General features: G+C 36.2%; 1 protein-coding gene across 1 annotated transcript; it reads right to left on the reverse strand.

Moving 5' to 3' along the window:
* Positions 1-9,778: 9,778 nt before the first annotated feature.
* LOC107135585 (hemoglobin subunit beta) lies at positions 9,779-11,139 on the reverse strand. The gene is made up of 3 exons (XM_015477542.2): positions 10,948-11,139; positions 10,602-10,824; positions 9,779-10,036 (listed from the first exon to the last, which is right to left on the reverse strand). The coding sequence occupies exons 1-3, from the start codon at positions 11,037-11,039 to the stop codon at positions 9,908-9,910; spliced, it is 444 nt and encodes a 147-aa protein (XP_015333028.1). The 5' UTR covers positions 11,040-11,139; the 3' UTR covers positions 9,779-9,907.
* Between the last annotated feature and the right edge of the window lie 2,064 nt (positions 11,140-13,203).

Here is a 13,203-nt window from a genome sequence, read left to right on the forward strand (position 1 = left end):
TATATATATATATATATATATATATATATATATATATATATATATATATATATACATATATGGCAATAATGGATAGCTTTGAGAACATGTTTAAAGGGGGATGAAGTCTTAAAATAGAATAGTTTCTATTCTTGTCCAATAAGGGCCTGGCTTTTGCCAGCAAAAATGGTGACAAAAAGGCAAAAATTCAAGAAGAATTAGATTATTTATTACAGGGAAAGAAATAAGGAGAAGCCAGGATGAATTTAAGTTTCTGGTCTGATGAAAGGACAAGTCGATATCCAATTGACTGAAGTGGCAAACACTGGAAGTGAAATGGTTTCCATAGAAAAATCGAAATGCCCACGTTGAGTCCATGGTGCCTAATGGAGATCTGTGTGAAAGAGTTCAATAGACACTTTATTATGTGGATTTGGCACTGAGGTCAGAAATCAGAGCTGAAGATCAGACTTGAGAATTTTGATTATACAATTTATGTTTAATAATTTAGGTATAATCGATATACCAACAAAAGTATGTTGAATGCAAAATAAGTGGATAAAGGAAAGGACTTTAGTGAGCACCCAAATTGAGTGTGAATCACAAGATATGAGATCAGAGAACAAAGAGTGCCCAACAGCTTTAGAACTCAGAATTGATTTTAGTTAGCATAATATTAAGTTTGATCATGATGGAATTCAAATTACTATTGGTCTCAGAGAAGAAGAGAGATAAGGCTCTGGATTTTGACAATGAAAAGCTTAAATACATTGTATCCTGTAAATCTGTACAATTAAAATAATAATTAACTCAAAAACAAGGGAAAAATAGAAAAAGGACCTTGTGAACGATAAGGTGTGTATGTAGGGAGAATGGGCTATGTGGTATGAGAAAAGTAACAAGGATTCTAGGGTCATATAAAACTTGGGTTTAAAATCTTCTACAAATTTATCATCCAGCTATCCTGAATATATTTAAATTATTGCTTACTTGCTATAATTAATTTTACTGACTTTAATTTATGACTACTTAATTGATTTGAGAAAGGGCAATTGGACCTAATTCATAATATTTGGAAATGGAATCATAGGATAATTATTCTACACATAATACACGTGGAAGAGGCACATTGTAAGTAAATGACATTATTTTTTTATTTCTATTTCTTAAATGCAGTTCCAGGATTCTAATATCAATTTTCTTCCTTCCCTTAGAGTTTTGTGTTTCCATATTATCTTGACAAGACATTAATCATTATAATTATCATTCCATATTAAAACAATTTACTGCACACATCTTAGTTTTCTACTATAGATTACAATTCTAAAGTTTTTTTTAATTTTCTTTTTGTGGTTGTAAATTGATATTGTGCCTTTATTTTATTTGTTTATTTTTATGTGATGCTGAGGATCAAACCCCGTGCCACACAAGTGCTAGCAAAGTGCTCTGCCGCTGAGCTACAGCCCCAGGCAACATTATCATTCTTGTCTTTAATTTATTCCTCATCCTTTCATGATTTCCTGAAACAATTCACCTTCCCGGGTTTCCTTACCCTTTAGGTTCCCTGCATGATCTTTAATGGTAAGTCCTGATAAAAGGAGAGTATGTGTGAAGTTATTTCTGACTTACCTTCTCTCTGTATCTGGTGGAGTTTTCTATAGCAGAGGGCCTCTTCTGTACTGATACTATCATGCTTCCATTAGACAGTCCTGCCATTCCCAGGGAGTCCCTGCCATGTCACTCTCCCAGTAGGTCTCTGGTTTTGCCCTCTAGTAGCAATGTTTTCTCTTTCTGTCCTTCTAAGCCTAGTTATGGAAGAAGCATCCTGATTTTGCTAACTTCTCTTCTTCTCTTATTTTATGTCTTAGCTCTTCCAACACATTTAGCTAACTTGCATCCAATTATCTGTTGAAATGACTAACAATGATCTATATTTTCCTGAGTGGACCCTAACTGATATATCTATTAAACTGCTTTCTGATGCTGTGTCTTATTAGTGTTTGAATTATTAATAGTAAAAAATTCTACCACATAATATCAGTCCAATAGAACTGTTTATTGCACAAATTGGAGCAGAAAAGGATGAGGAAAGTACAACAGCATCTGCAGAAGAAGAAACCACGTGACTTATAAATACTAAGATATCTCATAGCCCTTTTAAAACCAAGGTTCCCTCATTTTAGTATTCAATCACACTCCTCTGAGAGTAGTGAAATACTTGTAATATAGAAAGGAGGGATTTTTTTTTGTTTAAATGTTCTTTTAAAATTTGTTCTAATTAGCTATACATGACAACAGAATGATTTTATACAAATGGAGCACAACTCCTCATTTATATTTCTTCTGTAGGTACTTCTGTAATATTTTAAAATATTATTTTCCCCTCTTCTCCCAGGAGATGAGACCATCTCCCTAGATTCAGGTGTAAAAGCTGACATACTGGTGAAACTTAAAACCTAGCAAATCAAGCCATTTTAGAATGTGCCAGTCAGTATTCAGTTCTTGAAGTTCTAATAAATAGCATGGCTTTTCCCATTGTTTCATTTTTTAATCTAATTTTTATTTTAAGTGTAACATACATGTAAATGCATACAAAATATATGTGTGAGGCTCAGTTAACTTTTACAAAGAGAATACACACGTAACAACTACTCAGAAAGGAAATAGAACATGAAACAGATCTTGGAAGATCCCCTGTGTCAACTTTGTCATTCCCTTAATTGGTCACACAGTTGACCATTTTCCTGATTTGATTCATTTCTACTAAGTTCCGTTAAAACACTTATATCCATTCAGTTATACCCTGCTTGGCTTATCTATTCAGCGTAATGTTTGTGAATTGTCTTCATGTTGTGTGACTACAGTTGATTATTTTCAATTGCCCAGTGGTATTCCACTTTATGTGTGTAGCACAATATATTTATTGACTGCACTGTTGATGGAATTTTGTTCTTTTCTAACTATGGACTGTACACATTATAAGTGTGCATTTAAAAAATTGCTGGGATATACAATGTACATATGTTCAGTTTTAATGTATACTGCCTGTTTATCTTCCCACTAGGATTTAATGTTATTGGGTTGACCTTCAATATAATGACTGCTTTCTCTTATGGTAGTATGCATGTGTCCAGATTTTGAATTAATTCCTTCATATACCTTATTAGTTGTAATAACAGGCCTGTGAAAAAGCTATTATTATAATTATGCATATTTTGTAGTTGAAAAACTGAGCTCTGGCACAATTAATATATCCAGGAGTGATAATAAAAATGAAGATATGTTTGCCCATACTTAATTAAAAATTGCAAGAGGAGAATAGTCATCCTTTGAACAAGAGACAAACTGGTCTCAGTAGAAACAAAATAAAAGAAATACCAGGACCTCTAAAAACTCAAGGAGCCCACATCCCACTGGAGGTTGTTCTTCTTATCTGTGTGGAATCAAGGATGTCTGATTTGGGTTTAGGTGTACACACTGATACTGTGGTGAAATTTAACATTGAATGCCACTATCCAGAACAAACAGGGAAGGGAATAGGAGTAGTACCTTCCATCTACCTAAGGTCTTACTTCTCCCACTTGCTGTCACACATGACAGGACGTCTCGCCAGCTCAAGTTCTTATTAGACTGATAGGTTGGCTGCCTCATGCAATTTTACCCCCTCACCAACCAAGCAAAGTCAGATTGACTCACTTTCTCTCTATGCCCTCTCACAGGGAAATTCTTAATCTGATAATGCCTTCTACCTTAGGTTAAAAAAAGAATTTGAGTTCCCATGCAAGTTACATATTAATCTTCACAATTCAGGTTGGCAGAGAAGACAAAGGGCAGAATTATAAAACAGTGTAAAAATCTTCTAGCTGCCACATGTATTTAAGAAACACAAGTTAAAAGAGGCAATTGTGTGATTAACAGAAGAATCATCCAGACAAATTTGTTCACACTTTTTATGAAACCAAAAAAATGCATCACGATAATTGTTTACCTCTAACAACTAAAATATTTTGCTCTTTATATTTAATACATAGGAACTGAATAAATGTATGTTGAATAAAACTAAGTAAAAAATAAGTAAAGGGAGCTTGATGCTATGGCACATGCCTATAATCCTTGTTACTCAGGAGGTTGAGGCAGAAGGATAGTGAGTTGAAAGCCAGCCTCAGCAATTCAGCAAGGCCCTAGGCAATATAGCAAGACCCTTTCTCAAAATAAAAAAAAAGGAAAAGAAAAAGAGCTGGGGATGTGGCTCAGTAGTTAAGTGTTCCTTAGTCCAATCATTGGTAGGGGGAAAAAAACCTAAAGATAAAGCATCATAAATTATTTTCACAATACACATAAAACTTTCTATTTTGATACCTTTAAAAATAAACTGATTCTAATTTACTAAAGATATGTAAAAGATAGGTACAAAAAATCAAGTAAAAATGAAAGAGGAGAAAAGAACTGCTAAAGATTTATGATTTGGTTTACAATTGAATCTTTTCCCAAGAGTAATCTAAGAAAGATTAAAAAAAGAAGGACAGAGAGGTTGGGAGGAAAAACAATATTGACTTGCCCCAGCAAGTCAGATGACTGTCTCACCAATTTTGTCAACTATAATTGGAAAAACAACAACAACAACAAAAAGTAGTCATTCCATATTTATAGGCACTTCAGGTAGAATCTCATTAATCTCTCTGCCTTTCGCTCAACTCTATTTTCCTCTAAGAATACTCTGTGGTTTACAAAGTCCGGCTGTTGGTGTCCCCTGCTTCCTTCCTTTGGTTATATCTGATCATGCCAGATCTGCGGTTTGTGGAATTCCCAGAAATGGAGAAAGGTAATCCAAAGTCTGAAGTAAACAGATGAGACATGTGGATGGGGGTCATTTCACAACTTGAGGAATTCTAATGGGCCCAGTCACCCACTGGAGAACCTGCCTCTAGGCTCCGCAGAGGTGTCAGGTCTCTGTCAGAGTATATCAACAGCAATGCTTCCACGTCGTCTGTGGTTTGGATTGGGAAATACTCAGCAAGGAAAAATATAAAAGAAAACATTGGATGATCTATCCATGAGCCAGTTTACTCACATTTTTATAAAGATAAAGAAAATCTTTGCCTATTTATTTCTGTTTCGTTTAGACTTATTCCTATCTTTAATTATTTTTAACCTCTGATTTATTATCCTAGTTGTCAAATATTTGACTTAAAGAGGGGCTTTCACCTAGCTCACTGATTCCAGATTCATATGGCATTTCACATTTCTTCTAGTCTTGGCTACTACTAATATTGCCTCCATTGATGTTGTCCAGGTCCATTAACAATAAGCCTGCAAAGTTTTGTGCTCAGTTCTCAGTTTGGTGTTGTCATCCATTCTGAAATCTCTGGGATTTGGGAAGAGCTGTTAAATGAATTAGCTCACATATATGAATTATTATCTGGCATAGGGTTTTGTTGCCAATCAAAATAGAAGTGTTGGGCTCAGTAGTAGTGCACTTATCAAGCAAGCATGAGCATGGTCTCCATAACTGTCTAAAGAAGGACAGAGAGGAAGAAGGAAGAAAGGAAAAAGTAATGGAGTGAAGAAAAGAGGGTTGGAGGGAGGTATAAACAGAGATGAAGTAAAAGAAGGAAGAAGGAAGGAAAGAAGGAAGAAAGAACTATTTACAAATCTGCCATGTCTGTTGACCTTTGTCATCATATCTGGTCTTTCATATTTCAATGTTTGCTCTTCCAAGTTCCTGTCTACAATGCTGGATTCCCATCACCATTTTCTTGGTGTACCTTGCAGTGGTTCAGGGCAATTCCCTGTCACCCACAATGTCTGCACTGACTCATGTATTCTTTCTTTCCATGCTAGCAGAGACTGATTGTCATCTCTGTGTGTCAACCACACTCACACTCACAGTACTGGGACTATTGTGACTACTCCATAATCACCCATTGTGTGTCTCTGAGCTCTATTGGCATCCCAGCTCTATTTACTCCATACTTTTTCTTTCCTGGAGTCAGCTAGGCTTTGACCTTGCCATATAGTCACTTTGTAGCAACACCACCCCTCTGAGATATCTCTCACTATTCACCAGCTCTTGGGTAGCAAGAATTGGAGTTGTTGAGAATTCAGAGTGTGTTGCTCACCATTCCTTTTGGTCTGTGTCTCCCAGGTTTTACCTAATGTCATGAAAATTTTCTCATTCCTACTGCCTGCACCTCTCCTGATCACACTTGAGCAGCTCTCAGCTTTGTTGTCACCATGGGTTCAGACTTGCTTTTCACATTGCTTTCTTAACATAAGATTCTCAAGTCTTTAAAGGTCATTGCTCCCCCCCACTCCCAGGTGGGGGTGAGTAACACAATTTTCCTACTGCATGTGTATCTCACATCATGGATGTCCTTAGAGTGTTGTGTCCCTGAGAGAGGGCTTTCTATCATTTAACGTTTACAAGGCATTCCTCCTCCTTTATTTTTATTATCATGAGCAATGTGCATACTTTTTCCATTACTGATAAATCCAGCATAAGACCCATAAGAAAGGTGTTCTCTCTGAAATAGAAATCTAATGTTCTAGTTAAATCCATCTTAGCTAAATTAATTATCCTATTATATGACATGTGATATGATTATATTATAATATTATATAATGAGATCATATGACAATGTATTATTAAACACATTGTCAATTATTACAAGACATAAGACTAAAAGGGAGCATTGGAAAATTTGGATAGGAAAGACAAACCTGGTGATAAAAGAGAAAACTGGAGTTAAGTATCTGATACATTTTGTCCCCATAAAACATCCTTAGTTTAAATTTTTTGCACAGTTTTGTCAAAAAAAAAAAAAGAAAGAAAGAAAGAAAACTCGACTAAAAGAAGAATCATGATGTTAAAAATGTACTATCGTGATGTTATTAGTCTTTTGCTTACATTCTTAGCCCCTTATTGTGACCCCTGGGGCTATGCACATTTCTGCACCGCTCCCCCCCTTTTTCTGTTCAAGTGTCTATGTAAGCTATTGCATACTGCTTTCTCTTAGCACTCACACAACTCTACTTTCAAATCTACTTGTGGTATCTACTTATAAGTTCATACCAATCCTCATAACATTTGGACTTATTAGACTGTCTACTTGTATTCTTTTGCTACATAAAATCCCATTAATGTTCAAATGAATGTCAGACACAAGGATTCATCCAGAGAATAAACCAACCACAAACCAACCTACACTTTTGACTCCCTTTTGCTCCTAAAGTTTGAAAGATTCCGACTGAAGCATTTGTCAGGACATCTTGGATTCATCTGCACTGTATATACATAAAAATTGTTTGTATGCTATTTTTTTTCTTATTTTTGGTATGGTACTCTAGCTTTGTGAACCAACAAATTCTTCTTACTTTCTATCACGAAAGAGTAGTATTGAATTTTATTTTCATATCATCACATCACCATATTGAGGTCTGGCACTGCTGATAGGAAAGCTTAGCTATTTGGTGTGAAGTTACTACATACTTTTTTAAAAGTACATAATGTGGAAAAGGTCTACATTCCTGGTTTCTGAGGTATTGTATATTTTTTGATGGAACTTTCTCCCAGAATCACTGTCTGTGACTCAGTAACACTCATCAGAATGTTCCTGTCTCTTTTTCTTGAGAAAATATATTTACCTTATTTTATTCCCAACAACCCCCAAGGTAAATGGACATTGTTTATTTCAGTATGCTAAATTAAAAGTCAGTATTTTCATCTAGGAAGGATATATGTTTTCAACTAAATCAACCTAAATATCAAGAAGAAGTAATTTACATGTAAAATGGAAGGAATACTTCTGCAATGATATGAAACACTTAAATCTATGACAACAATTGATGATTATTTTTATCACTTTTTCATAAATTAAGGTTTTGTTATTAGTTTCTTATATAAGAAACACTATTCCTTCTCTCAGGTTTGCCTTTACAGGCACTTAGATGTGAGCCAAGAGAACTTTCCAGGTCACTTTTTGTACAATTGACTAGAATGAAATGGATTTTGTGCATACCATCTTCTCTCTAGCAGAACTGATAGAAAAATTCAATTGGTGAGCCATTCCTGGGAAGAGTCACTGCATGTGTCATGAGCATCAAATAAGGAATCTATCGTCCACAAAACAACCCTAGCAAGGCTGTCAATTTCATATTCTTTTATAAATTCTGATACACACACACACACACATATAAATATATATATATATATATATATATATATATATATATGCATGCGTGTATAATATATATATATTCACCTACATACTCAGCAACATTTATTTCTGTCTTTTTGATAGTAGTCATTTTAATAAAAGTGAGATGATATTCATTTGTAGTTTTAATTTGCATTTCCCTTCAGATTAGTGACAATGAACTTCTTTTTATGTACCTGTTGGCCATTTGTTTGTCTTCTTTTGAAAAATGTCTGTGCAGTTCCGCTATCCATTTCATATTATTTGTTATGAGTTGTATGAGTTACTTATATATCTTAAATATTAACTTCTTATCAGATATACATTCTGCAAATATTTTATCCTGTATAAGAGATTTACTGTAATTTTGCTATTTCCTCTGTTGAGCATAAGCTTTTTAGTTAGATATAGTCCCACTTGTGTATTTTGTTGTTGTTGTTGTTCCCTGTGCTTTTGGTGTCAAATCCAAAAGCTTGTTGCCACAACTCTGTGTTTTCCTCTGAAAAATTATTGTGCCTAGCCTCACTTAAAGTCTTTAAACCATTGTAAATTGATTTTTGTACACATGTGTCAGCTAATTTAATTTCATTTGGAGGGCTTCATACTGTAACCTGTTAAAACCTTGTGGAAATACTTCCACAGTGACCACTTATTGTATGCATTGTTTTCTACTTGCCAGCTAGATTCAGAATTGTGATAGAGGAGAGGGACCACTTGAAACCCATCCTTCCAGAAAGTAGCATATATCAAAGTGAACACTGAATAAGAAAATAAAGCTAGAATGTGTTGCTCATGGCAACACTGATAACTACAGAGGCAGAAAAGCCATTACAGGAAGGCTAAGAAAGAAAGAAGATCTCTAAAAATTTCTCAAATATTAATGTTAAACATCTTGAGGAAGAACAGGAATTCTAATTGGCATGGGCTCATATAAAGATTGTAAGACAACAATAAATATCGAGCCATAAAAGGATCCTGAGCCCTACAGTCATCACACTATTAACAGCCCACTCCTTCCAGTGCAAACCCTGTAACAGCAAAGACTCCAGGGAGACTAGCATTGCAGATTTTTGGTCACCATTAATGGTAAAGGTAGGGAACAAGTTCTCAAAAGACACGGTGGCAAAGCCACCTTCTACTATTCTCCCTTCCCCAGACAGATCCCTATGAGAAAACAGAGGCAAAAAGAGGCAAGAGGGGAAAAGGAGCATGTGTCCAGTAAAACATGGAAGTAAACCCTTGGGGAGGAGTGGAATCTATAAGAGGAGAACTGGGTGGACTAAGGCTGTGAAGTTCTGGGGAAGAAACTGGAGAAAGAAGAGAAACTCATGAGGAAGGCTGGGGAAAATAAGTAATTAAAAAAATAGAAAAAACCTAACCCTTAAACCAAAAAAATTCACTGAAATTATTTTATGAGTGGTGAGTAAGGAATAGAAAGCAAAAATTTTCCCACATTAATTATTAACAGTCTCCCTTCTTTCATGGAGTACAAGAGAGAGGTGTATTAGCACAAGGTCTGAACTAGCGCTCATTTCTTTATGTCTTAAATGCCTTGTCTTCCCACATTCCCTCATGAATAAAAGACACAAAAATAATGTACACCATTGCAATGAAAAATGATTTTATTAGGCAGAAACCAGATGCTCAAAGGCCTTCATAAGTTGCCCAATATTTAGGAGTTGTTCTCTGGGGCAAAAGGCCTTTTGTATGAGATAGACAGCAGGAAAGGTAGCTTAGTGGTATTTGTGAGCCAGGGCATGGGCCACACCAGCCACCACCTTCTGAAAAGCAGCCTGTGCCTCTGGGGTGAAATCCTTGCCCAGGTGATGGGCCATCACAATCACAATCATATTGCCCAGGAGCTGTGGGAAGAAAGAAGAGGTGTGAATATGAAGAGTCTGAGCATGAACAGAGAATATTCCAACCTCATCTCCAGCTGTGCTTGTGGTTGTAATTATAAAATAAAAGCAAAATGATAGCTGGACTTAGCTGCTGCTACAGATATGAATTCTCATGTATCTGTCAGAATTTATAAGCATAAGTTTTCTTCCCTATCTCCTTAACCCAGAAGATAAATTTTTCACTGTTATTCTTTAAAACTGTGCAAAGAAACACGACAAAGTTTATTTTCCTTGCTTGAAAGAGAAATTAGAACTGCATTTTAAAGTAGACAAAATTTTTAAATGTAATTAAAAGATGAAAGATTTTTAATTTACAAATGCAATCTAAAAAGTTTAATGGAAGAAGACAGAGCAGATATTGAAGAAAACAAAAACTGGAAAATGAAAATGAAATGAGAGGAAACAATTGTTGTCAATGGAGAATAAAAGATCAACTGTCCCAAACACCTATGACTTTGCCTCCTGCTATGAACTTATCCTTAGGAAGGACAAGGAAGGATCACATTGAGGGATGTCCTAGACTCACCTTGAAGTTCTCAGGATCCACATGCAGCTTGTCACAGTGCAGCTCACTGAGACTTGCAAAGGTGCCCTTGAGGTTGTCGAGGTGTTTCAGGCCATTACTAAAGGAATCAATCACCTTCTTGCCATGTGCCTTCACTTTAGCATTGCCCATAACAGCAGATGCAGAGGACAGGTCCCCAAAGGAGTCAAAGAACCTCTGGGTCCATGGGTAGACAACCAGCAGCCTGAGGGGGTGAAAAGAGCCAGGTCATGGAATATAGTCAGTGCCTGTCAGAGATGTCTGTCTCCACAAGCTCAGCTTCCATCCCCCTCCTCACCCCAAGCTGCCTCATGACATGGATACTCACCTGCCCAGGGCCTCAGCACCAATATCTGCTGCATTCACCTTGCCCCAGGCAGTACTAATGGCATTCTTCTCCCCATCACTCAGATGCACCATTGTGTCTTTTGGGGGGGTTGCTAGCAAACACAAGTGTGTCAGAAGCAAGTGTAAGCAGCAGCTGGCCCTGCTCTGTCCTTTAGGCCAAGTCTTGACTCCTGCATTCCCTGCCCTAATGAGCTCAATGGCCAAGACTAGGGTGTGGCCCTACGAGGTGAGGTTTGGATGATGACAGCCATAACAGTCCTTGGCAGCTCTGGCACTGCCTTGGAGTCTGACTTCAGGCTCTCAGTCCTCCTTCTTCATATCTACTGGTCCCATGCCAGTAATTCACGGTGGCCGTAAAATCATCCTCCTGGGCAACTTTACTTCTATGAAGTTTGGAAAAACTGTCTGGTAGGTCTATTAGAGATTATTTCCCTAATGTCTTATTCTATAAATTGGGAAAGGAAGCCCAGCAAAATAGACCATATTTGCCTGTTGTGGTTCAGCACAAGATTGTATGAAAGTAGCTCTTCCTGTTTCTGCAGAAAATGCAAAATAACACACAGACAGAATGGATACAGCCTCTATTATGGTTCTAAGTATGTCTTCCTTCTCCTGGTTTGGATTAAATCCTCCTGGTAAGAAAATAAATATTCATTAATTCATTCATTTGTTGCTGTTTTTTCTGTGTGTGTTTGCATTAATTTGGTCACCTAATCAAATAAATGATGTTCCAAAAATAGAATAAATCTGAATCCAACCATATTTTGTGTAATAATTTCTTTATTTGGTTTTGTGTCCCAGACATGGAAACATTGAGACTGCCTAATACAGTAGAAATGAAAATTAATATAAAGCCATTTAAAACACGAAGTTGTGTGTAATATTAGCAGAAGCAACATTTTCAAATGGGAGATTAATGAGGTATGGTTCTACCTGGAGTCATCTGGGAAAATGTGAAAGTATAGAAGGTTCTCTTATTGAAACCTAATGGTCAGAAGGTGACAAGACATTCTGCCCTTGGCTATGGTTTTCTTTCCCTGCTAAGCCTCTAGGAACGCTGTGTTTTAGAATCATGTCCTTGGTTAAAATTCTTGCCCTCCGTCTCTTTTTCTCTATATATGTTTGCTTTCTCTCTCCAGGTTTTCTAGTAGTGTTCCCCTTCCCCTTCTTTTTTGTGCCACATAATACAGTGCTAAGTTCTTAGGATAGAACAAACTTCTGAAGTATAAACTTTGGTTTTTGTTATTAGAAGACACAATTTAAAAAAAGTAAAGGCAATCAACATTTTCCAATGACAGTATAAGATCTCAACTTTCCTGGAGGACTCTCTTAGTCATCATTCCACTTTCTATCATCTCTACCTCCTGTAATTTGTCCTTCAATTATATTCCCTTTTTCATTTAAAAGGGGAGCATGCTTTTTAATTTCTCTTACCATGTTTCTATTTATAATCTTCTCCTGATTCTGGGACATCCAAAATCTAAAATCTTCCTTATTTTCCCTTGTTGTCCCTGGCAACACATGTTTCACAGAAATAGCTCATCCTCTCAGCTCTAATACTTTGAAACCCAGTTACACTAATATTTTTAGGTTACCCTGAGAAAAGAGATATTCTGTATTGATTGTTATTCCAATGAAATTAGTAAAATTTTTATTTTCTTTTGTCTGGAATAAGAGGGCTTTCAAATATTTTAAATGATAAAAAAGATTTAACTTCACATTTAGATTCTTGGGTTTTATTATATTAAAATCTGAATTAGTATTATAACAGTTTTTCGTCCAGAATGTTTTCAATATCCCTTTTTTACACTTCTCCTGGCAGAGGTCAGTTATGTTGATGGGGTGTAAATATGTTATGGGGAAATTCTGTTGCATCTCTTGCAAGGATCCTATCCCTAAAACCTGTATATCTTACTAGAAATGCTATAGAAAATTTTCATATTTTTCTGTAAAGAGCCAAATTGTCCAGGCTACAACTTTGCATTCTTCTTTGATAGAATTTAGCACTTTTTAAGATCCCCTTATCTTTTTCTGTGCTCTGAAATGTTTCTTCTACATTCTATGTTGTTTCTTCCTCAATGACTGTCCTATGGCAACTCTCTTCTACTGTCAACCGCTACAGATACTATCATCCAGGCCTCAGAACAGGGAAGCTGATTTGGGAACTGCTGCTCACTGTGACTTGTGTGGAATCAGAAATTTTCTTCAGTTGCCCAGTTCTGTACAGACAAGCCTG

Source organism: Marmota marmota, unplaced genomic scaffold (genome assembly GCF_001458135.2).
Source record: "Marmota marmota marmota unplaced genomic scaffold, marMar, whole genome shotgun sequence".
Lineage (NCBI taxonomy): Eukaryota > Metazoa > Chordata > Mammalia > Rodentia > Sciuridae > Marmota > Marmota marmota.

Coding starts and splice junctions, on each gene's coding strand:
- LOC107135585 (XM_015477542.2), bottom strand. CDS start 11,039: ATGGTGCATCTGAGTGATGGGGAGAAGAATGCCATTAGTACTGCCTGG. Junction 10,825..10,947: donor GGTGCTGAGGCCCTGGGCAG/GTGAGTATCCAT, acceptor TCACCCCCTCAG/GCTGCTGGTTGTCTACCCAT. Junction 10,037..10,601: donor TGGATCCTGAGAACTTCAAG/GTGAGTCTAGGA, acceptor TTCTTCCCACAG/CTCCTGGGCAATATGATTGT.